Source organism: Meriones unguiculatus, chromosome 19 (assembly GCF_030254825.1).
Source record: "Meriones unguiculatus strain TT.TT164.6M chromosome 19, Bangor_MerUng_6.1, whole genome shotgun sequence".
Classification (NCBI taxonomy): Eukaryota; Metazoa; Chordata; class Mammalia; order Rodentia; family Muridae; genus Meriones; species Meriones unguiculatus.
The window spans coordinates 7,064,782-7,090,460 of NC_083366.1; the positions used below are offsets into that span (position 1 = coordinate 7,064,782).

At 46.8% G+C, this 25,679-nt stretch overlaps 1 protein-coding gene across 1 annotated transcript; it reads right to left on the reverse strand.

The window, feature by feature from the left end:
• Positions 1-12,755: 12,755 nt before the first annotated feature.
• LOC132649325 (spidroin-1-like) lies at positions 12,756-14,642 on the reverse strand. Its single transcript, XM_060372993.1, has 2 exons — positions 14,453-14,642; positions 12,756-14,302 (listed from the first exon to the last, which is right to left on the reverse strand). The coding sequence occupies exons 1-2, from the start codon at positions 14,640-14,642 to the stop codon at positions 12,756-12,758; spliced, it is 1,737 nt and encodes a 578-aa protein (XP_060228976.1).
• Between the last annotated feature and the right edge of the window lie 11,037 nt (positions 14,643-25,679).

Genomic DNA, 25,679 nt, shown 5'->3' on the forward strand with positions numbered 1-25,679 from the left:
GTGCATTTTGCATTAACTAAGAAATTTTATAAAGTCTGAACAGAAAATATAAACCAAAATATATATGAAGAATCCTATAATTCTATTAATCCTTTAGGGTACTGTACTAGACCAACTGGCCTTCCAAAGACTACTTACTAACAGGAACAGATGTTGCAGAAGGTGATGATGGTGACAGCTTTCTTAGCTTGCTCTGGATAATGCAGTATAGTGTCGGTATACAAAATGTCAGCTATGCATGATGAATCAACACAACTTTTCCTGAGTAGTATTATTTATTTTCCATATAACATTTTTATTGATTGTCGGAGTTTCACATCATGTGCCCCAATCATAATCCCCTCCCAGCCTTTCCACGTCCTCCTGGCCTGTAATGCTCCCTCCCACCCCCCGCAAAGAAGTAAAAAATAAAAATAGGGGGGAAAAATCCATTTTGTGTTATCTATATACACACTGGAGCATGGTCAAACTCTCACTGACCTGTCCCTTAAATAGAACTGAGTCCTTCCCCTCCCATACCAGCCAGAAGCCATCAATTCTAAAGAACTACAATTTTTTAATTTTTAAATTAATTAATTATTTTAGTGTTTCAGGACAGGATTTCTCTGTATAGCCCTTGGTGTCCTGGACTTTGTAGACCAGGCTGACCTTGAACTCACAGTAATCCACTTGCCTCTGCCTCCCTGAGTGCTGAGATTTCAGGCCTGCGCCATTGCACCCGGCTTCCATCATACTTTTAAAGAGTTCTCTTTGAAGGCTTCCTGTGTAGGGTGCTACTTTCGGGGGCCAGAGGAGGTAGAGGTTGTCATGGAAGCCTTCTCTGTCCCTCTCTCTCAATTGTGAATTTTGCTGTGAATTGATATCACAGCAAAAAGCAGGCTCCTTCCTTTTCTCAATCAGAGGGGGCACAGATCAATCTCCACATGGTTTCTGGTGACATCATAGACCACAAACATTGTCTCCTGCTGCAGTAGGACCATAAGCCCAGACAAGGCCCTGCAAGGCCCTACAAGGCTGTCCAGATCACAGCATCAGCATGGCCTCAGGTGGCACCCACAGCAACACGGCCCAAGCAGCAGCACTGCCCAAGGACTTCCGCATGGCTTCAGGTTGCAGTACAGACCATGGGGACATGCATGGCCCTTGATGGTGACATGCCACAGACATGGCTCCGGGCCTAATAGGGTGTGACTGGGCTGGGTGCAGCAGGGACCCATCTTTCTTATTTTTAATACGTGCTCTATTCTTAAGAACTGACTTGCAGGTCCTCCCCCCTCCCCCACGCACATCTTAAGACTGATTAGAAGTTCTTAAAAAGAGCAGGCATCCAAGCATGTGACCCTCCCTGACCTGATGCTATCAAATAAGGACCTATTGGAACTGCGAGGCAGTCATTTCAACATTTTGTTCAGACCTGAGGGAAGAAAGAGGCATGGCTTCCAGACTATCCCATTATCTTCTAAAGGAAACACACCAGGTCTCCCCTACTCACCGGATCATCTTCATTTCTAAGCTTACTTTACCAATTTTATTTTTAAAAAAACTAAATCAAAATTTCTACTTGTAAAGAAACACGGGTTCAATTGACACCAAATTATTTTACCCAACAAAATGCCAGCTTTCCTGGACTTTCCCCAGTTCTAAGTGTCCCTCCTTTGTGCATCCGGAGCAGTGACTTTTGTAAGATATATAAGATGCTGTGGGGGAAGTGAAGATAAGTTGGTTGGCATCCCTGTCCTCCCTGAGGCTGTGGTTTCCTTCCAGGAAGGGAGTTTACATGTGAAAGCCTGTAACAGCACTTAGAAAGGTCAGCAAGGGAGACAAAGTAGCAGCCATGGGTCTTGGACTGGAAGACTTGTTCATGCCAAGGCATATGCTTTCCACCATTCCCAACTCTGTGTTCAGGCTTTCTTCCACTATTTAGTGAGGCTCTTGCTCTGTGCAAATTACCCCCAACACTGCACAGCCTCCCTATTTAGTCAGAGCCTAAATAGTACTCACTTTCCTCACTGTGATCAAACACCTGAACAACTCAAGGGCAGATGGTTTCATTTGGCTCATGGTGTCGGTGCCTGAGATGTCAATCCATTGTTGTGGGGAGGAATGCTGGAAATGATGCCCTTCATATCATGGCAGTCAGGAAATGGAGAAGGGGCAAACAGGAAGGAATCAGGAAGGCAAGCAATAGACCCTAAGAACACATCCCTAAGTGGCTTGCTTCCTCCAACCAGCCCTCACATCCTACCTTTCATCTGCCCCTGAAAACATATTTCTAAATCCATGAAGGGGTTAACCGCCTCATCAAGACATTGCCCTTATGACCTAATGGTCTCTGGAAAGGGCATCACATGCGTTCTCAGGGCTGCTTTGCTAATCCCCCAAGCATGTATCCTGATCATCAAATTAATGATCAAGCTTATCCAGAACACTCAAGAAAGAATTGGGTTCAGAAAAATTAAATCCTTATAGTTTATACATATTAATTGAAGATAACCCTTTTGAGAAGGGTTATCTGATCCTCATTTGAAATGAGATCTGAAGCACTCAAGAATTGGTTCTCTGAATTGTGGCAAAAGCCAGAATGAAGGCAATCTAAGCTCACACACCACTGCAGTGTCCTTACACAAAGAAGCACTCAGAGAGGCTGGAGATGGTCCAGACAGTTCACAGCACTGGCATAAAGGAAACTCAGCGCACTGGCCACTACCCTGGTGGAAGGGAAGGCCAGCTCCAGCCTGCCAACATGGAACCCTTTAAAATAACCCCTACTGAAAAAGAAAGGTGGCTAGGACACTTTTTCAAGATAAATGCAGGGCGGTTGTATGCTTAGGAGAGAGAAATGAGCTATGTAAGTAGTTGATGAGAGGTGCCTGGCTGTGGAGAGTTAAAAGAGGCGCCACGAGGAGAGCAAGCTGGAATCCGTCCGGGCACATTTTTAACTTTCATTGTTGGATGAGTAAACAAGTCTAGAGGAAAGGTGAGGTCATACTGCCATGATACTTGGAAGTCGTCAAATGTTTCCTGAAGTACTGAGTCTTCTTCAGAGTTCCATATTTAGAGAGGCACAGAGAACTAGGAGAATATTGTATCTCTAAATTCAGCCAGAATCAGAAAATGACATCTATGTAAAACAACAACAAAAAGTGGAAAGGCGTAATATACTTGGCATCTACACTTGAAAACTCTCTCTCTGTCTCTACGTGTGTGTGTGTGTGTGTGTGTGTGTGTGTGTGTGTGTGTGTGTGTGTGTGTTCTGCACCTCCTATCTTGTGTCTCTGTATTGAGGACCTGGAGCTCTGTCCTCCTTGCTCCTGGTTTCTGCTCCTGCCGAAGACTGTTGTTCTTTCCTGTAAAACTCCTACCTCCTCAGCTCTACCACTCCTCTTGTTATTGTCCCTTATGTGATTCCTGGTCATTCCCTTTCCTGTCACTCATCAGCCTTAGCATCTGAACACTGCCATCACCCCTAGGCCTTCCCTGCTCACACAACAATGAACATACAGCAGCCTCAGGTTGCTCAAGTTCTCACTTGCATTGCTCCATCCCCCTCCTCCAGCCATCATGAGAGCATGTCCGACTCTTACCTCCACCCCCACATTCAGAGGTCCTGAAGCTGACCATCCTCTCAGAGGTACTGAAGCTGACCCTCCTCTCAGAGGTACTGATGCTCACTGTCCTCTCAGAGGTCCTGAAGCTGACCCTCCTCTCAGCCCTACTTCTTCCTCTTCTCTGTCTGACTCAGATCCTCCTGCCTGAGATTATTCTTCAGCCTATTAAATCACCAGGCACATCAGTCCATTGTCAGGGTCCTGGTGTTCTGGCCTTGTCTTGACTCCTCTTTCCCTACCTGCCAGCAGAACTCAGAGCTCAGCAACCTTACATACAGCCCCTTGACAACACCTGAGGCTCCCTTGCCCTTCATACTTGTTGTTGCTCTTTTCTGGAAAAATCTCACGCGTGATGGATCCAGCTGTCTACATTCCCCAAAGACAGGCACATTGCAGTGAAGGCTGGCTTCAGCATGCGAGCATGTCAGGCTAGGCCAGACAACACACACCTTCACGTCACACATCAGCTAACAACGGTTCTCTTTGCTCAGGGGATTATATTCTATGATAAGGCTGCAAATCCTCAGTGTCCCCCAAGGTGTGTGGGGAAAGCTCCAGAAAGGCACTGCGAGGAGGCAGCAGTGGAGGCGGAGGCTTTAAGAGGTGGGACTAGGGAAGAGCTTTGTCGTTGGCGTGCTTTCGTGGGCATTGTGTAGCCACGGCTCTGTCTCCCTCGCTGTCCCTAGCCTTAAAGCAAAGGCTTTACTTTGCCACACTCTCCTGCACCCATGTGCAGGCTTTTCGCAGCCCCTGAAACAAGTAGGGTCAAATGGTTATGGACTGGCCAAATCCTACAAAACTGGGTGAGTGAACCTTTTCCTCCTTCTGCTCAGCTCAGGTGTTTCTTGGAGTACCAGAAAGGTGACTTATGATGAAGGGCCTAGAGGCAACTTCTCAGCATGCCTATCCATCACTACGTGAGACCACATTTTTTGTGCAGCAATTTGTTTCTGAATTTTCTGTCACATCTTATTACTCCACTGCTGTGCAATTTGAAATTGAAGGGATATTTGAGTTTTCAGTTTGCACCATTTGATTTCTCTTACTTTCTTCACATTCTTATTGATTTGCATTTAAGCTTTTTCTCCCAAATTTTCAGACTTTGATGCAAAGGCCTGGTGGTTGGAGCTCAGCCAGGTCGGTGTCACACCAGCACAGTAACTGCATTGTCTAGGGTAGCTCTTGTTGCTGTCAGAGCCCTGCTGGCCCTGTCCCCGCTCGGGTACAGAAGCTCCCTGTTGCTGTTTGTCTGAGCCACTGTTTCTCAGATTCTAAATTTGGCTTTACAGTCTGAGTTCTAGCCTGGTTTAAGCTCACACCTGTCCAAACTGCCTAGGAAGGTTTGTCACTGCTGTGCAAGCTGGCCTACGCCTTGCTCTCTGCAATTGAGCCACACCCTCCCAGCTCCGTGCTTCAAGGAGGAAAGAGACTCTTTGGGGCTACTCGGATGCACCCTAAGCAAGCTTGCAGGCTGGCCTGGCCTTACTGTCTCTTTCCCTGTGTGCTTATGCTGACTTCCTTCTCTTCCTACCAGTAACCCCACCTCCCTGAAGCTTAACACTGCAGTAGCAGCAGCTCCCTCACAGTCGTGTCTGTGAGGAGCCCCTCTCAGGTCCTCTCTGCGTAGGCACAAGCAAATCTGTTGAATCCTCTTTCTCTTCCATTCCACTGTCCTCTGCTGTACCACCTCGTGCACCGTCTTCACCCTCTACTTCCTCAGCTAGGGAAATTGTTACTCTGAAGCCTTTAGTGCCAGTTCAGGTCCCGGTCCTGACTCTCAGGCCATGTACATCTGGTGCCTAAGAGGGGATGGGTCCCTAGATGAGTTTTCAGCTTGAAGATGGAGGTAAAATGTACCTCTGCTGCTGTTCTCTTCTTGCTTTCACTGTGGCCATCCATCAGTGATTTACAGATTGGCAGCACTTTATCATGAAGCAGGCTTTAGAGTAGATGGTTTTGCCTGAATGTGTCTGATGTAGGTTGTCTGATAACATTCGGGGTGGGCCAGGCTAAGATATGGAGGTACATACACTTTTACCTTAAGGGGTTTTTTTTAACTTGTAATGGATTTATTAGAGCACAACCTCACCGTAAGGCACAGGCTATCTTGCAGAGTTAACCATTCACCACTGCTTTTGTTGAACATCAAGATGTACCAAGCAAAACAGGTTGCTGACTCCATGAAAAGCTGGTAGAAAAGATGCTTCGGAGGCAGAAGTCCCAACATCCCTGATCAGCTTGACCGTAGTACCAGGCCTCCTCTGCCAAGGGATGACTGCAATCACTGACTGCTTTAATGGCATCTATCAGAAGTGGCAAGTGACACTCTTGTCACACCAGCAGCACGGCCAGGATATCAGTATGCATGGTACACTCATCAGTGTATTGCTCTTCTGAGATTTAGAAAGAGAGAGGAAGTCATGACAGGGGAGGAAAATCCTTACGGATAAGATCCACAAGGAAATCACCTCCTGAAAATCTAACAGAAATGTCCAGGTACTAATGTACAAGTCCATTTGGTATTTAATGCTGTTTTATGAATTTACCCTTAAAGTCAGCCTCCATAATTAAATAAATGACTGCAATCCAATTATTAATTATGCTATGCCTATTTGCTTTACCAAAGAAATATGACCCCCAGAAGCCTCTGATTTTGTATTTAATTTAATTAGTGAATTTAATGCTTGTCCTCTAGATTGCTCATCTTGTACTTTTGCTAAAGGAAGGTGGCTAGCTTGTCAGAAGGAATTACTCATAAATTGCCTAATTAATTGCTTCAATCCTTATACGATGAGATTCACATGGAAATACAGAAGGGCGTTCTAAGGATAGAAAAAAAAAAAAAAAACACCTGCCGAGGACGCATGTTCCCTGCCACAGTTCTGAAGTTGTCTCACGGTGAAGATCTCGTCAGTACAGAGAGATATGTTGATTGTCTCTGTCTAATTAGAAAGCAAACATAACAAATGCCAGACATCCAAGCAGTTTCAGTCTCCACAGGCTAGGAGGATCCAGAAAGCCTGGTGCTACCCTAACATGCCATTTTGCTGACTACTGAAGGATCCAGAAAGCCCCAGTGCTAACCTAACATGCCGTTTTGCTGAATACTGATGGTCATCCCTTGCACTGTACTGAACTTAGCCTGCCATCATAAATTCTAGACCTAAAAGATCATGCCACTGTTTCTAAAGCTCACAAATGATGTTATCGTATTGCATAATACAGGTCCACAGCATCTCCATTCAAGTTCTCTTTAATTCACTGCCAAGTAGTTAAAACTGGCTATTATCTATTATTATTATCTATTAATAATGATATTAATGATATACAATATTAACATGATAATAAACCTGTATCCATTAACTGATGAATAGATAATGAAAATGTCTCGTGCAAACCATGAAACACTATTCAGCCATTAAAATGGAGTCTTGTCATTTGCTGGAATGACACTAGAGGTGATTATGTTAAGTGAAATAAGCCAGACAGAAAGACACATGCTGCATAGTCTCACTAGTGTGAGAAAGACAGAAGAGTTGCTTTCGAATAAATTAGTTACAGAACAGTGGTTGCCAGAGGCAGGGAAGTATGGGAGGGAGGGAAGGGTACCTTGATACTTTCCTCCTGCTGTGACAAAGTATTCTGACAAAAGGGACTTAAGGAAGGAAAGGCTTCTGCCAGCTTGTAGTTTAAGGACACAGTCCATCACAATGGTGAAGGTGAAGTATCCTCCCCCCCACCCCCGCAAGGCATCCCACCTGAAGCAGCAGTCACAGCGTCCACAGCCGGAAGCAGAGCGGTGAGAGTGCTCAGCTGGCTTTCCCTGTCTAAGCAGTCTAGTTCCCAGCCCAGGACCTACTGTCGCCTGTCTTCAGGGTGGGCCTTCTGACTTCAACTAGCCTAACCAAGATGATCAGTCCCTCCGAGGGTGGCTGGACTCTTGCCTCCCAGCTAATTCCACACTCTGACAAGTTGACAGTCAACACCCATCAGTCCAGGGGGCTGGGGTGAGACTGATCAGAGGGCACTGAGTTACAGTCCCATAGGGGAAGGCGTCCTGGCATGCTCCAGTGGACAGGTGACTTGGGCTCCTGAGCGTCTGCTTCTCCCTCACAGACCAAAGGCACTGTCGCCTGCACCAAGCTTTTGTAGTCTTTTAATTTGTTTGTGTGAGGGCTTCTTTGTGTGAGTGTGCCTGTGTGTGTGTGTGTGTGTGTGTGTGTGTGTGTGTATGTGTGTGTGTGTGTGTGTGTGTGTGTGTGTGCCTGTGTGTGTGTGTGTGTGTGTGTGAGTGTGCCTGTGTGTGTGTGTGTGTATGTGTATGTGTATGTGTGTGTGTGTGAGTGTGCCTGTGTGTGTGTGTGTGTGTGTGAGTGTGCCTGTGTGTGTATGTGTGTGTGTGTGTGTGTGTGTGTGTGAGTGTGCCTGTGTGTGTGTGTGTGTGTGTGTGTGTGAGTGTGCCTGTGTGTGTGTGTGTGTGTGTGTGCCTGTGTGTGTGTGTATGTGTGTATGTGTGTGTGTGTATGTATGTATGTGTGTGTGTGTGTGTGTGTGTGTGTGTGTGTTATGAACATCTGCTGTGGGATTCACGTGAAAGCCTAACTAGAGTCGATTCTTTCTTCCCCTTTTCTGAGCGTCCTGGAGATGGAACTCAGCTTGCGAGGTTTACCCGGGTAACACCTTTACCCAGCATGCCACTTACCAGAGCCTGCTCTAAGTTTCCAATTCAGCATTCTCACAACACCAAGTGACCTTGTGAGACCAAGGGAGGAAGGATCAAAACTCAGCCCCGTGACCAAAATGTGAGCTTTATGGCATTAACGTGGGATTCAGAATGCTGGCTTTGGGCTTATGCGGCAAGACAGGTGTGATTCTTGTTTCCTCTAGGGACTTCATTTACTCGTTTGCCATGACAGAGTAGCAGAAGAAATGCACATTTATCCAGTATTAATCTAAGACAATTAACTCCCAGGAAACATCTGTAGATGTCAGAACCATTCCAAAATGCAATGTTAGTAAACAAAAGCATTCTTAATGACAAAATAAAGATGCAGAGTCACAGTGGGATGCTGTTGATGACGCCAGTCTAAAATGTTAAGTTAAGGCTAGAGGTGGCAGACACACCTATAATCCAGCTCAGGTAGGGGAGGAGGAGAATCAGGAGGTTAAAGCCAACTTCAGCACAGGGTTTGATCCTCAACACTGAGAAAAATAAATTAAATTGAGTGAAACAAAATGAAGGACAGGATATCCAGGTGTTTTTTAGCTATGGGCACGTATGAGTGGAAACAGAATCATGTGCAGAGGGCCACCATTTGGACTACTGAGCTCCTGGCTGGGGCTCTCCCATGATGCCACCATCAACTGGCTTTCTCACCCTCGGACATGATTCTTCTGCAGAGACAGCCTGTCTGGCCACTGCAGGACTCTAAATCCTGCTAGTGGGCTGGGAATGGGCTAGGGCTTCTCTCAGCTCAGCTGTAGGGAGTTAGCCTAACATGAACACGGCCCTCAGTTTGATCCCTAACACTGGGGGTGTGGGGACCCAAACTTCACCTTCTCTCTCTTACACCTTGCTTTGGAACACTTTAAAAAATCTCAGCGCTCCACAGAAGACCTGTGCCCTAAGCCCTGTGCCCTTTGTAGACAGATGCCATTCCCTAGGATACCTCTGACTTGTGAAGCTCCGACTGTTCCTTGAAGATCCCGACAAATACATGACAGTGTGTGACGATATAATATTTCCAAGGCAGTCATACAGGGAGTGGACAAAGTGCTTCTAAAACAAAGTGGAAAGCTGAGGTAAAGCTGTTAACTTTGGTTTAAAGGACAATGAAGACCATTTTTGGTGACTGAAAGCGAACAACAAAATGATGCGTAATGTGAAGTTGCTAGGATGACTCTATTGTCAGGAGGCAAAGACTCTCCAGTGGGTCAAAAACCCAAATCTAACTGTGTGCTAATTTCTCAGCGTTCTCTATTTCGTAGATATCAGCTGAGGTCATCTTGACCTTTTAAAGTTAAAATAAGTTGGCTCCAGCCCTGAGCAGTCTGTCCTGAGGGACAGTGTTGCTCTCTCTGGTGCTGCCTGGGCACCAGCGTTCCTCTGTCACTTCCTCTCATGTCTGGACACTTGGTCTCCCTCCTACTGGTCGCCCTCCCTCTCCTCTCCGATTTGCCTCTAACTCTAATGTTTATCTGGATTCTGCCAGGAGCCTCTCACACAGACAAGGGTGTGCAGGTTAGAATACTAGGCTGAGTGGGGAAGTTATCTTAAAGTCACAGCAACACACACACACACACACATACACAAAACTGGATTTCCTATTTTTCTTCTCAAATGTCTTTATCCACTAAAAACAGCTTATCAAGGTCATTTCCTTGAAGTCATTTTCCTCTCCAAACAGTTCTCTGAGACCAGCTAATAGATATTTTTCATCCTGTTGTTTTTATTTTTGAAACAGTCCAGGCTGGCCTAGGAGTCTCAGCGTTGCTAGGATGACTTTAAGCTTTTGATCCTCCTCCCTCTACCTCCCAAGTGGTGTGATTCACGCTTGTACTACCATGAAGATTTACACAGTGCTGGAACTGACCTCGGAGTATGTCCTTAGCCCCTGGTCCTAATTTTTATCAGAAAATATTCCGAATCTAGCAAGTCCAGCTTCAGGCCATAGTGGCGCACATCTGTGACCAAGCACTAAGGAGGCTGAGGGAGAGGTGGAGAGTTTGGGGCCAGCCTAGGTCACGACCCTTTGGGGCCGGATATCAGACATCCCCATGTTAGATATTTACATTGATTCACTACAGTAGAAAAATTAGTTACGAGGTAGCAATGAAATAATTTTATGCTTGGGAGGTCACCACAACGTGAGGAACTGTATTAAAGCGTAGAAGCATTAGGGAGGTTGAGGACCACTGGCCTAACCTGTTTAATGATTAAAAAAAGAGAAAAGAAAAAGTCTAGCTGTAGAAGAGGAGTTACCTAAGTTCCGGTAGCTGTCTCTATGCGATAGAGAACTAGAGAGCAAAATTAAAATTCCATTTTCAAGGAATACTTAAAGGCTTGGTAAAATGCTGTTAATGTTACAGGTGAGAAGAATTGTTAAGAACACTCATTACATATATGTACCTATACATTTTATAGTCCAAGAAGATCAAATTTCATGTAAGGTTAACAGAAAGACTGGTAGGAAACAAACCAAGCTCTTAACTCTAACTTTCAGAGATTATTGCTAACAGTGATTTTACCCTTTATGCTCTCTGGATGTCTGTGTGTCACTGCACTGGCATGTGCACACACGTGTGGGTGCTCTCACACATGCATACATGGGGCCAGAAGCCTTTGTCTGATGTCTTCCTCTATCACTCTTCATTTTTCTTCTTTTGAGGCAGGGTCTCTCACTAACTCGGAGTCCACGGTTTCCACTAGACCGGCTGGTCAGTGTGCCTCTGGGATCTGCCTGTCCCCACGCACTCCCCACGCTGGAGTCACAGCTGTGTACTGTTGTATACCTTGCTTCTTACCGGGTCCTGGGACTCCAAACTCGAGCCTACATGCTCACATCGCAAGCACTGTACCCACAGAGCCGTCTCTTCATCCCTCTTCCAGGAAATTCAAATTTCAAACAAGAACACATAATGCTTGTGAATACCAGGCAGATGCAATCAGTGTTGTTGTAAATTATGACTGGGCCCGCACTGCAGAAGCTGGAAACATGAGTGAGCTGGCTCAGCGGGCAGAGCGCCTGCCGCTCAAGCATGAGGACCTGAGTGTGACTCTCCAACCACCACTGAAAAGCTGGCTACCTTGGCACAAGTCTGTAACTTCAGTGCCAAGGAACAAGGTCTGAGGGGGAGGCAAATGTGAAGGGACCCCTGGAGTCATTGGGCAGCTGACCTGCGCAAACCACGAGTTCTAGGTCCAGTCAGAAACCCTGCCTCAGAGGAAAAAAACAAAACAAAACAAAGCAAAAAACCAATAATGATAAGAAGATGGGGAGTGATTGAGAGAGACCCTGACATCAACCTCTGGCCTCCACACACATCTGCACACACGCACACACACACATTTCCAAAAAGAAACATCTAGTTATTTAGAAAGAAGAAAAAAAGCAATCATTTATTTTATTCTATCCTAAAGTCTGTTAATTTTATCAGAATGAGACCTCAAAGCTTTCTGAAAAGGATGATACCGTTTTTTGCTCTTTTAGTGAATAATTATTGAGATAGATTCACTTAGCAAAAAATAAATAAAATAAAATAGATTTAATGTTTTGAAGTTCACAAATGGCAAAACTCCATATTAAACATAATCATTCTGTAATGTAATATAATAGTGGCAACTGCAACGTTATATTAAATTCAAAGTGTTTCTCTTAGCATACACTCAGTTGCTTAGTTTATTTTTATATGCTATCATATCTCATGTAATAAGACCAGCATGTCTTTTCTGCTTTTGCCATACTGGGAGTGGAACCTAGAGCTTTGCCTGTGCTAAGTGCTAACCACTGAGCCACATCCTTGGCCGAAACACGTTCCCGTCAAACTCAAGTGTTCTGGATGCTGCATTTCTAAAATAATGCAATAACCTAAAGTAGAGATTAGTCTTACTGACAGGGCTGCGGCGGTTTCCTCCATGAAACGGGGAGAGCAGAGATTAGCTCATTAATCACTACTAGCCTGCGTCCAAAACAGCAGAGCATTCTCTCGTTGGTGGCAGGGGTTTCCGCACATCCTCCCCACCTGTGAGGACGGGAGCACTGTGAGGTCCCACCTGAGTGTGGGCTGAGAGGAACATGCCACTGTCCCAGGACTGTCAGGGGCGCTGGTCAGCTCCAGGGGCATGCAGTTCGGCTGTCTGTGATTAGGAAGCCAGTGTTCAGTAAGAAACAGGGCAATAATAGTTCAAGCGGCTCTTAAGGACACATCTTGTCGTGTGTGCGATGTGAGGAAAGTAAAGGGAAGAGCAACTTTTAGCATTCAGCTTGGGAGTCTCCTCATCTCCGGTAATCAGCTCCTTCAGGAAGGAGAAGAGGGACCTCCTGTGCCCCCCCAGCCGCCACTCTGTCGCAGTAGAACTCGATTGCTTGAATCGGAAGGGGCTGCGTCTCCTAAGTGAGATCCGAGACACAGTAACAGAAGATGCTGTTACAATGCAGAGCCAGGCTTTCCCTCGGGGTTCCAGTCAAGGAGGTTCAGCCCTGAGCTGGACCCACCCGCCCCACAGCTGCCCGCCCGCTCCACAGCTGCCCGCTCCACCGCTCCACAGCAGCCCGCTCCACAACAGCCCGCTCCACAGCAGCCCGCTCCACAGCAGCCCGCTCCACAGCAGCCCGCTCCACAGCAGCCCGCTCCACAGCAGCCCGCTCCACAGCAGCCCGCTCCACAGCAGCCCGCTCCACAGCAGCCCGCTCCACCGCTGCCCGCTCCACCGCTGCCCGCCCGCTCCACAGCAGCCCGCTCCACAGCAGCCCGCTCCACAGCTGCCCGCTCCACAGCAGCCCGCTCCACAGCTGCCCGCTCCACAACTGCCCGCTCCACAGCAGCCCGCTCCACAGCAGCCCGCTCCACAGCAGCCCGCTCCACAGCAGCCCGCTCCACAGCTGCCCGCTCCACAGCAGCCCGCTCCACAGCTGCCCGCTCCACAGCTGCCCGCCCGCTCCACAGCTGCCCGCTCCACAGCAGCCCGCTCCACAGCAGCCCGCTCCACAGCAGCCCGCTCCACAGCAGCCCGCTCCACCGCTGCCCGCTCCACCGCTGCCCGCTCCACCGCTGCCCGCTCCACCGCTGCCCGCCCGCTCCACAGCAGCCCGCTCCACAGCAGCCCGCTCCACAGCTGCCCGCTCCACAGCTGCCCGCTCCACAGCAGCCCGCTCCACAGCTGCCCGCTCCACAGCAGCCCGCTCCACCGCTCCACAGCTGCCCGCTCCACAACAGCCCGCTCCACCGCTCCACAGCAGCCCGCTCCACAGCAGCCCGCTCCACAACAGCCCGCTCCACCGCTCCACAGCTGCCCGCTCCACAACAGCCCGCTCCACCGCTCCACAGCTGCCCGCTCCACAGCTGCCCGCTCCACAGCTGCCCGCTCCACAGCTGCCCGCTCCACAGCTGCCCGCTCCACCGCTCCACAGCAGCCCGCTCCACAGCAGCCCGCTCCACAACAGCCCGCTCCACCGCTCCACAGCTGCCCGCCCGCTCCACAGCTGCCCGCTCCACAGCTGCCCGCTCCACAGCTGCCCGCTCCACAGCAGCCCGCTCCACAGCAGCCCGCTCCACAGCTGCCCACCCGCTCCACAGCAGCCCGCTCCACAGCTGCCCGCCCGCTCCACAGCTGCCCGCTCCACAGCTGCCCGCCCGCTCCACAGCAGCCCGCTCCACAGCTGCCCGCCCGCTCCACAGCTCCACAGCTGCCCGCCCGCTCCACCGCTCCACCGCTCCACAGCTGCCCACCCGCTCCACAGATGCCCGCCCGCTCCACAGCTGCCCACCCGCTCCACAGATGCCCGCCCGCGCCACCGCTCCACAGATGCCCGCCCGCTCCACAGCTCCACAGATGCCCGCCCACGCCACCGCTCCACAGATGCCCGCCCGCTCCACAGCTCCACAGATGCCCGCCCGCTCCACAGATGCCCGCCTGCTCCACCGCTCCACAGCTGCCCGCCCGGACGGTGTGCGGGAAACAGGAGGCCCCTGGGCTGAAGAGTACAGCGGCTCCTACACACGCGCTGCCGCTTCGAAGGTGGAGGCTGACCTCCGCAACTCACTGCGTTCTTAGTTCAGCATGCTCGTCTACTTAGAAGACGAGGGGAAGTAGGCTGCAGAGCCCCCGCACGCGGCTGCAGAACCCGCCGCCCGGGGCTGCAGAACCCGCACGCGGCTGCAGAACCCGCCGCCCGGGGCTGCAGAGCCCCCGCACGCGGCTGCAGAACCCGCCGCCCGGGGCTGCAGAGCCCCCGCACGCGGCTGCAGAACCCACCGCTCGGGGCTGCGGAACCCGCAGCACGCGGCAGCCTCGCTCACCCGTGGTCGCCACATTCCTCACAGTAGCAAGCTCCTTTGTGCTTGATTAAATTTCATGCTGTTCTGTTCATCATGGCTCCAAGAGCACAAAATCAGGGGCTGATGCTGCCAGCAAGAGCCACAGCCAATGATCTGGAAACCAAACTGGAAACGATCAAGAACCATGAAAATGGGAAATCACCGACGGCCGGTACTGTCAGCAGGCATGTTCCGGCCTACCACAGCTGCCCCTTTGAAGGACTCTGACGTCTACACAATGAAACCACCTAACGGCAGCTTCCTCAGCATGTACTCGCCCCTAAACAACATGAGTACATGGTTGATATGGAAGTGGATAGAGGGACCAATGATAGGAGATAAATAGACCAATGACAGATGGATGGTTGATAGATAGGTGATAGATAATTGATTGGTAGCTGGTAGACATAGGACTGACGTTTGATGGGAAATAGATGGTTGAAAGACTAACAGACTGGTAGCTGATAGATGATTGAGAGCTCATAGACAAACAGGCTGCACATGAGTCACGCACATATTTATCAAGGAAATGTGAGTGGAGCATTGTCTCTACAGGCTGAGGTCTGCAGAAAGCTTCACCAGCAAGTGATGGGAGCAGATGCAGAGGACCACAGCCAGACGTTGGGCAGAGCCAGGAGAGTTCTGCTGACGAGGGGGAGAAAGGATTGGAGAAACCAGAGGGTCAGCGGCACACTGCTGGAACACAGCCGGCAGAATCAGCTTGAGAGGTCAGGGAGCCTGTGGGGTCCGACCTAGGTCCTCTGCATCTATGTTGTGGCTGGGTTTTCTCGTGGCAAGCCTGACAGTGGGGGCAGGGGCTGCCCTTGACTCTGTTGCCTAATTGTGGGGCCCTTTTCCCCCTACGGGGTTCCTTTTCCAGCTCTGATGTGATGGTGTGTGCCTGGCTTATAGCTGCTTGTTGTGCTGGGTTTGCTGGAAGTTGCTGGGACGGAAGTCTGCTTTTTTCTGAGGAGAGGCAGGGGAAAAATCTGGGGGAGAGGGCCAGACAGAAAAGGGAGGGGACACTGTGGCCTCGAAGTAATTATATATAACAGAAGAATTTCTTCAAATGTGTGGTCTGAATATCAGCTATCCTGAAGATCTGAAAGTGGGGTTCTGCCTGCGCTCATGATTCGTTATGCTTTCTCAGACTTTCTTAATGAATCCATGTCCTAGTTAACTGATTATACTGATTTATAAACTCAGATTTTAAGAAGTTTATTGGTTCCTCAAAAGTGTCTCTGCCAAGAGAGGCCAGTTCCTCGCGGGCAGAGAAGCCTCACTTAAGCCTCTCATCTTCCAGGATTTACTCAAGGTGAAGAGTCCAAGCTGTGCCCCACAGTGGCTCATTCTCGTTCTTTTTGCATTTTGTTTTCCTTTTAGATTATGTTGTATGGCTAATACTCATAACATATTTTCAAAAATGTTAGAGGACGAAGTATCTCTGACCTGATGATGAGTGTGCCAGGGAGAGGCTGACTGCCACCACAAACACTCTATCCCCTGCCTGCAGCTCAGCGACTTACTGAGCTACGGTCACCAGTGACTCTGCACAAGCTGAACAGAAGACAGAACTCTCTGCTTTTGAAGTCTCATGTCAAATGTAGAGAACTGTTGTTTTTGTCTCTATTGTAGACCTAAGAAACAACTGTAAATCTGCTGCAGATTTGATCAGAGTGTGGCTGTGACCCTGGGAAGAGAATAAAAAGTTCAAGCGCATTGTATTCTTCCCAGAACATGCACCACAGCGGGGTCATCAGCAAGACGCTGTTTTGTATCTATATCTGATCATTCTAATCTCCTTTCTGTCTTCCTGCTTCCCACATCTGGGTCTTCTCTCTATTAACCACGTAGCTAGGATTTTCCTGACACAGCATTCAGGTGCTCTTGTCCCTACCACTTGGGGAGTTCCTAAGTTCACAGAAAAGAAGCATTGTATTATAATATATCCATCTGCAAACTACCAGAGCCCAGAGAATGAGTGATGTCTGGATGTGTTTTCTTGAAGTCAGAGTGCGTTCTAAAAATTTTCTTTTAACCATTTGTGATTAATGGTGCATTCCCCTCAAAGTCTGCAGGATCTTATTTGCTTCACCCAACAAGACAATCAATACAAGTCCCATTTTATCTGTTTGTCTTTTTCTATGATAAATTCTTCCAATAAGAGCAAAAAAATGTTGTGGAGAAGTTGTCTATACTTTATCCAGTTCAATATACCTTGAACCAGACAGTTAAGGAAAATATAAATAGGAAATTCAGGCACTGGGGTACAGGCACTCACATTCACTCAGCTTCCTTGACAAATACCTTATTCTTTCTCCTGAACTATTCTCTATCAATATAAACAAAATAATGTGTACTTATATTTATGTGGCTATGTAAAAAATCATAGAAAATATTAATGAAACACTGCCAAATGTTCTCTTAAATAATTTCTGATTTTCCCCTTTAAAAAAAATCAACAAAGCCTTTGTTTTCATATAAGGCAGTAAAACTATTAGAATGTACCTATCCTGTTTTCAGGACGCCATTCTTCCAAGGACAGCAATCCTAAAGACAAGGGCTCTTCCAGCCTTGCCCATCCAACCCTTCCACATCTAAATGGCCTCTGAGATAATCCCTGACTGTCTTTTCAGCCATTGGACGCAGCAACACTCTTGACTGATCTGCAGAGTATAAGGGATTCATCCACCGTAACACTGCGGGCAAAGCATGGGCCAGGCTAGTGTAAACTCACCCTTTCTGGTTTCTCCTGGAGAAAAGCAAAATGGACAGTACAAGCATGATGGGATGGATTATTGCAGGTTATTTGAGCATGCTAGAGACGTAGGTGGCACTCTCCAGAAAACTACCATCAAAAGCAACACGTTCTTCTCCCTCACGGGCCTGGCATCTATGTTGCTGGAACTTGTGTTAATTCAATCCCACTCTAAACTGAAAGTTTTAGTTTATCTACCAATATATGCACGAGTGCCAAGACACCTCAGTCCAGAAGGAAACTGTTCTCGAATGCTCTGCATCTTGATAACAGTTCAAGTACTGCTTCGCATCACAACATTTCTCCTTCATCGAGAGGGAGAAGTAGGATGTGACTTCTTCTCCTTCTTCAGTTCTGCACTTGATTAAACCAACATGGGAAAAAGAGAGGTCCTTGGTGAAGAAATAGCCTGGTCATGCAGAGTTCCCTTCTCTCTACAGCCATAGCCACAGAGTCAACCAAACATGGCTTCAGTGACTGCAGACATCACCTCTCATGTCGTCAAACAAGGTGTTACAAGCATTTAGCCAGTCATAATTAGGAAACAGTTTTCTATCCCATCTCCAAAAAAAAAAAAAAAAAAAAAATTAAGAGTAACCACAGGAGCAGTTTGGGCATCTTTCCCTGTCAGGCTCTGCACTATATAATTCATAAGTTCACCCACAATGAGAATGAGGATAGTTTCACCTAGACAGCAATGGAATCCTATAATATTTATTTCTCAGTTGCATCTTTACTTGCATAATATGCCTGCCTGAAGGTTCCTTAAGGATGTATCTATCTCTTAATAGCTGAATTAACATTTCTTTTCTTGAAGTAAGTCACATTGATCGAATCAGCTAGCAGTGGACTTGTAGGCAGAAGCAGAGACCCAGTTCAAAAGTTTTGTTTCACAGAGCTCTGGGTCAATGGCTTGCTGGGCAGAAATATTTGCTACACAAAAGTAAGCACCTGACTTTGAATCCCAGAACCAATGTGAAAGCCAGACTCATAAATCAAGTATATGAAATTCCAACATTCCTTTGGAAAGATGGAAGCCTGAGACAGGCGAATCCCTGAAGGCTCACAGCTGGCATGATGCAAGCAGCACAAAAACAACAAAGAGACCTCAGTGCAACATAAAAGTATCACACACACACAGCTACAGGCAAGTGTTATCTGCTGTACAGTATGGTCTTCTTTTTCAAGCATAGCATATGCCATCTAAATTCATGAGCTCTGGAATCTTCTATCTCTGATAATGCTGACATTTTATAATTATCCAGAGACAGGTCTTGCTTTGTAGCCAGGCTGGCCTTGAACTTTCTGTCCTCCTGCCGCAGCTCTGAGTGCCGGGATTACAGGGATATGCCACCACACTCAGGATGACCATTTCCCATTGTTAACACAATACCTCACATTTAAACTTTGTCCACAACTATGGAAAAATATCAAAGGCAGAGTAATATTGGATATTGTGTTTTAAGGTCAATGGCAGAGAAGAGGTGGTGTTAAATTTTTTATTTCTTACCTACAGAAATCAGGAAAAGGGCCATTGGTGAGGGGGGAAGGAGATTTTAAGGGAGATAGGATAATAAAATATATGTAAAATAAAAGGGGAGAGGGGAATAATGGGGAAGTGTTGTGCTCATTTTTAGACTCTCTTTTATTTGGGGTGTTTAAGCCTCCACCTCCCTTGCACCAGCCCTTCAACCCAAGATAGGAGTGAGGAGGTTAATGGGGAGAAGGGCTCAACCCCTTTGCTTTTCTCAGCCATTTAGGGTCAATGGGTTCCCCTGGGGTACACCAATCTCTGTCAAGAGCAAACACAGCAAATCGTCTTCTCTGAACTGCTGAGGTGAAATAGATCTCTCCATCTGTCTCCTCCAAGCCGCCACATCATCTGTCTCTGGTCTCTCCAACTGTCACACCTTCTCTTTCTGGGCTATTGTATTTATAGTCCTCAGAGTCCTAGACCACGCCCCTCTCCGTGCTGCACGAGGCAGGCCATTACCAGCTGGCAAAGACCACACCCCACAAGAGGCAGTTAGCAGCTGTGGACAAACTGTAGCCCAAACTAAAATCCCACACTTGGGATTAAAACAAAAACATATTTATATGACATAACTGAGTTTTTAAAAAAAAAAAGCTTTCATTATAGGAAAAGAAGTTTGATTAGGGAGAGAAATAGGAGGGAAGGGCAAAAAAGGAGTTGGGGGATAACTACCACTGAGGAAATGTTTAAAAGCCATATGGAAACCTAACATTATATAAACATCATATGTAAACATATGTATACACATATATATTCACATAAAATTGGAGTTACCATATGCCAAGTTGACACAAGCTACAGTCAGTCTGGAAAAGACATTCTCAAACTGAGAATAACCCCCACCAGGTTATCCTGTGAGGAAGCTTATGATGCATTTTATTGATTGATGGTTGATGTGTGAGGGCCCAGAACACTGTGGCCAGGCCACCCTGGGCCAGTAGTCCTAAGTACTGTAATAAAACAGGCTGAGCAAGTCATAAGAAACCAGCTGTAAGTAGGAGTTTCAAGTTCCTACCCTGAACTTTCTTAGGGATGGACTGTTACCCAGAAGTATAAGATAAAAATAACCCCTTTTCTCTCCAAGCTGTTTTTGGCCGTGTTGTTTTTATCCCAACAATAGAAAACCTGACTAAGACACCATACACTGGCAGGGACTATGTTCCTGCCAGACGTTATAGATCACCAAATAAAAAGCCCAGTGTCAGATGTACGATACTCCCCTGGAAGTGCTGGGTAGAGATGTCCTAGAGACCCCCAAACCAAGGAAAGCCTTTGCTATTGCTCTTGGTTACACACACAAACATTAAGACCATGAGACCCTATTGTTAAGACCCTCATGCTGAAGCATCACACATAGAAAAAGTAGGTACTGAGCAGAAAGATTCCTCACTCTTAGGGCTCAGAAACCATTTCAGAAGATGGGGCAGAAAGCATGTAAGAGCAGGAGGTGAGGAAGGACCAGCATGAAAGAGTGTCTTCTGGCCATGACACACTCACAGCGGCCACAGCTGCCTGCACAAGACCTATGCGAGATTAACATCCCAGCTCAGAGTGGGGAGAAGCTCAAAGCTCCCATACCCAGCTGGAGAGGGAAAGTCCGTTTTCCTCATGATGTTGTCCCTGGTAGGTTGACCATGGCTCAGGGAATGCCTTGAACATGAGCAGCATGCATGGACATGGATAGCAGCAGTTGGATTTGGAAAGTCATTTACAAATTAAAATGAAATAAAAAGAGAACATGAAGCTGGGAAGGGCAGGGCTGAGGCTGATCTGGGAAGAGTGAGGAGCAGGAGAAAAGGCTTGAATGTGATCAAAATACATTCTACACATGTCTGAAATTCTATAAGAATTTAAAAAATATATTTAAGGTTTTTTTCCTACTCCTGATCTAACCAACTTTCTCCAGCATCCAAAATGAAGACAGCACTCTTCATTTCTTCATTAGCCAAATAGAGATAGCAGTCACTCCACTCAGGTCTTCAAAATGAACCCAGGCCTCTCAGAGCAGCCGGGCGCGCACGCACTTTCTTTGTTGGTGCGTGACACTTTCCTTCCTGAGATGATTCACTTCGTGGAATGAAACAATTTTAGATGTAATGAGTAGTTTGGGTAATTATGCTCCTTTTCATTTTATAAATGGAACAATATTCAGACTAGGTGATTAGGATTGTGTCTACTGAAGACAGTTATGCCAATCATGCGCTATAATTTGTGTTAAGACATTTCCTCGTTTCTTTTAATATATCTTTATAAGGAATTTGCGTAAGATGATTGTCTGCTTACCCAAATAAGTTGAGTCACACAGAGTCTGGTTGGGGTGAGTCCGGGAAGACATTCTCATTCAAAGTCTTGGTGTAAAAGCTAACGCAGAAGTGAGCAGTCTTACCCAGCTGTCCCTGGAGGAGGGGAGACAGCTCCAAGGACACTAGTGAAGCTTGCACACAGCCCAGCTCATCCTCCACTGTCCAGGGCACTGGACTCAGGAGACAAGACTACCCTAACCCATATCACCAAGGTTGAAGTTAGCAAACCAGGAGATCAGCTGGCTCATGTTGATGCAAGACAGAACCTCTGGATAAGAGTCTCCTAGTGTTCCCACCCCTACAAGAGGGCAATATACAGAAGCAGTTAATGAGAATTTCAGTAAGCCTAGAATTGGACACACAAGAATCAGTTGTACTATTCAAACATTCAATGGCATCAGCTATTTGTGTTCTGTCTACTTGAATTTCTCCTTTGTTTTCTCCCAGTTTCCCAGGCAAAAAGAAAATCCTTTCTGCTTCAATAGCACGCTGGCTTGGGCATACGGTGGCTGAATGTTTCAGCCAGGATTCTGGAGCCCGAATTGGTCAGACCAGTTAACACCTCAGAGAAACCATACTCCTAGAATAAGCAAATAGATCATTATTAACTAAAACATAAAAAATATAGTAAATTAAAAATGGAATATTTCGAAAGGGGGACAAGGACTATTTCTAAGAGGAACTCAATGGCTGGCTCTTTGGCCTCCCCACCCCCCAAGGGAGGAGCAGTCCTGTTAGGCCACAGAGGAGGACTTTGCAGCCAGTCCTGAAGATGCCTGATAAAACAGGATCAGATGAATGGGGAGGAGGTCCTCCCCTATCAGTGGACTTGGAAAGGGGCAGGGTGAAGAGGAGGGAGGAAGGGTGGGAGTGGGAGGGAATGAGGGAGCAGGATACAGCTGGGATACAGAGTTAATAAAATGTAACTGATAAGAAAAAATAAAAATTAAAAAAAAAGGAAAAAAAGGAATATTTCTCAGTGATAAAACAAACAAACAAGGAAATCATGAAATTTTCAGGTAAATGGTGGGAACCGGAAAAGATCATCCTAAATGAGGTATCCCAGAAGCAGAAAGACACACTCGGTATATACTCACACATAAGTGGATACTAGACATATAATATAGGATAAACATACTTAAATCTGTACACCAAGGAAGCTAATTAGAAAGGAGGACTCTGGCTAAGATGCTCAATCCCCATTCAGAAAGGCAAAGAGGATAGACATCGGCGGAGGGAGAAAACAGGGAACAGGACAGCAGCCTACAACAGAAGGTCTCTGAAAAACTCTACCCTGTAGGGTATCGAGGCAGATGTTGAGACTCATAGCCAAACTCTGGGTGGAATACAAGGAATCTTATGAAAGAAGTGGAAGATAGTAAGACCAGGAGAGGACAGAAGCTCCACAAGGAGAGCAACAGATCCTAAAAGTCTAGGCACAGGAGTCTTTTCTGAAACTGATACTCCAGCCAAGGACCACTCATGGAGATGGCCTGGAACCCCTGCACAGAGGTAGCCTATGGCAGTTCAGTATCCAAGTTGCCTCCCTAGTAATGGGGACAGGGACTGTCTCTGACATGAACTGATTGACCTGCTCTTTGATCACTTCCCCCTGAGGATGGAGGAGCCTTACCAGACCACAGAAGAAGACAATGCAGCCAGTTCTGATGAGACCTGATAGACTAGGGTCAGAGGGAAGGGGAGGAGGACCTCCCTTTTCAGTGGACTGGGAGAGGGACACAGGTGGGGAAGAGGGAGAGTGAGATTGGGAGGGGATAAAGGAGGGAGATATGGGGGGGCTACAAAGTGAATAAACTGTAATTAATAAAAATAAAATAATTAAATAAATAAATTTAAAAAAGAAAAAAATGGAGGTCGGATATAGATGTAAATCCTACATCTATAGCCCTTGAGTGTAGACACATGATAACCTACCTGTGTCTAATCCAAGCATGAGTTACTATTAGTTACCTACCTTCCCTTTCTTGCAAGCCTACACCTGAGGCTAGAGAAGCAGCCTGTGAAGAGTAGGAGAAACAAGGCAGGAGGCCAGACGTGGCTACAGCCAGACTGTAGGTGCAGGAGCCAGAGCCACCTAACTTCATTAACGGGGGAAAAATACAAGTGTTTCAAGTCACTTAATTCACCTTGCTTCCATCTTTCACCTGGTGTTTCAGCCTTCAAACAAAAGCCACGGGTTTAGCTCAAACCCTTCCAGAGATCCTGTTTCTGTTTAGCTGGGGTCTTGATATTGTAGCTCTGCTGCCCTTGAACTGACCATCTTCCTGCTTCCTGAGTGCAGAGATCACAGACGTGAGTCACGCTCAGCTTCCAATGCTATTTATTTTTATTTTTATTATTAGTTACCCAGTGCCATTTTTAACCAACGTGGAATATCTCTGAGCTTTCCAAAGACTATAAGCCTGCAAACTGTAAGAAAGGCTTCTCCGACAGAACAAACTGTCTACACAGAGAACAGGCAGGAGCCAAGAATCCCATTTAAACAGACTGCAAGCCGAGTTTGATCGCGGGTAGTTTTAATTTTAGGAATCGGGCTGAGGTGAGAGACCAGAGACTTTGAGGCCACCCTGGCCTATGCAGCAAGCAAACACTTAACTAACTAACTTCTGATTTAGAGCGTTTTCAAGCCCGTGAGATGCCTCTTCACGCAGTTGTTCTCAAAATAAGTAACAGAAGCAAAGCAGATGCTGAGAACAGTGAATGATTTATAAACAGTCCCGGAAGTGACCAGCTGAGTAAATTCACAGCCTCTTTCATTCACAAAAGTAATAGTCATTTGGGGAGGGAAAATGCCCAATTGTCACATTTTTAAAAATCTAATTCTGTTAGCTTTTTTTTTTTCTTGGCATATTTCTAAACAGATAGGTTAAAGTTGTCCAGACACCTGAACTGTTAGTTTTGTAATTAGTTTGGTGTATTGAGAAAGTTGGAATACTTTGAAGAGAGTTTAAGGCTTGCATTCAGATGACAGAGTTAAAATAATTACACTTTTTAGACTGGAGCATATGTTATTGTTTAAAAAGAAATGTTGAGTAGAAAACACATTCTTATGAGGCTAAGGGGTAGCCAAAGTCTGAGCCGTGGAAATAAGGAGGGCAATAAACGGCCGAGGGGGGAGCGGGAGAAAGTCGGGGTGACCTTCAGAGCCAGGGACACACCACTGCCTGAGCATCACCGGAGTCTTGCTGAACCTCCATTAAGAAAAGCTGCCATGTCTGGAAGACTCTGCCCAGCAGGGTAGTAAAGCAGATGCTGAGACTCACAGCCAAATTTTGGGCAGAGTGCAGGGATCTTATGAAAGAAGGGAGAGACAGAAAGACCTGGAGGGGATAGGAGCTCCACAAGGAGAGGAAGAGAACCAAAAAATCTGGGCCTAGGTGTTTTCTGAGACTGATACTCCAACCAAAGACCATTGATGGAGATAACCTAGAAACCCTGCACAGACATAGGTCGTGGCAGCTCAGTCTCCAAGTGGGTTCCCTAGTAAGGGGAACAGGCACTGTCTCTGACATGAACTGATTGGCCTGCTCTTTGATCACCTCCCCCTGAGTGGAGAGCAACCTTACCAGGCCACAGAGGAAAACACTGAAGCCAGTCCTGATGAGACCTGATAGGCTAGGGTCAGATGGAAGGGGAGGAGGTCCTCCCCTATCAGTGCCCTGGGGAAGGAGCATGGGAGGAGATGAGGGAGGGAGGGCAGGATTGGGAGGGGATGAGGGTGGGGTTACAGCTGGGATACAAGGTGAATAAATTGTAATAAATAAAAAATATATTAAAAAAGAGAAAAGCTACCATGATGGGAGACACACTTTAGATGCAGGCAGGACAGATACGACAGGGGAATGACAGATATTCAAGGGGGCAGAGTAGAGGGCCAGTGAGTGACAGCTCCTCTGCCTTAAAGTCTCTGTGTGTTTTCTAGTTGTGATCACTTTATGCCCCAGAACTTTCCTAATCCTCAATGATCTAAGAATATGGTTTCATATAAGCACACATTGCAAATGGCAGAAGTCTGGGGCCATTCAGAAATTGTTGGAAATTCTGCACTAAGCTCAAATCAAATTAGTTGAACAGTTTTAAAAGCTGAATTTAGTAACTCAAATCGTAATTTTTAAAAAATCAAACATCACAATGGAATACACTCCAAAGACAGAATTATTTGATGTGCTGTGGGGTGAAAGTAGGAAAATGTTAGTCTTTGTTCCCCATAGCTAATCCGTTGTATTTCTACAAGAGCAGACCACTTTGGACAGTAACAACATTCAACTCACAACATCCATAGCCTCACATAGGACTGGGGTGCTTGTCTCAGGCTGTGCCTCTTGGCACCGTGTGGCCAAGGAGTTGTGTGTTTACTCCAAGGCAACCGTGAAGTGTCAGGTCAATGGTGAGCACAGCCAGAAACACTTCGCGTTTGG

Bases quoted from the DNA above. Each gene is read 5' to 3' on its own strand.
- LOC132649325 (XM_060372993.1), bottom strand. From the start codon at position 14,642: ATGTGGCGACCACGGGTGAGCGAGGCTGCCGCGTGCTGCGGGTTCCGC. The intron at 14,303-14,452 runs GTTCTGCAGCCG...TGTACTCTTCAG, and splicing joins TCTGCAGCCCCGGGCGGCGG to CCCAGGGGCCTCCTGTTTCC.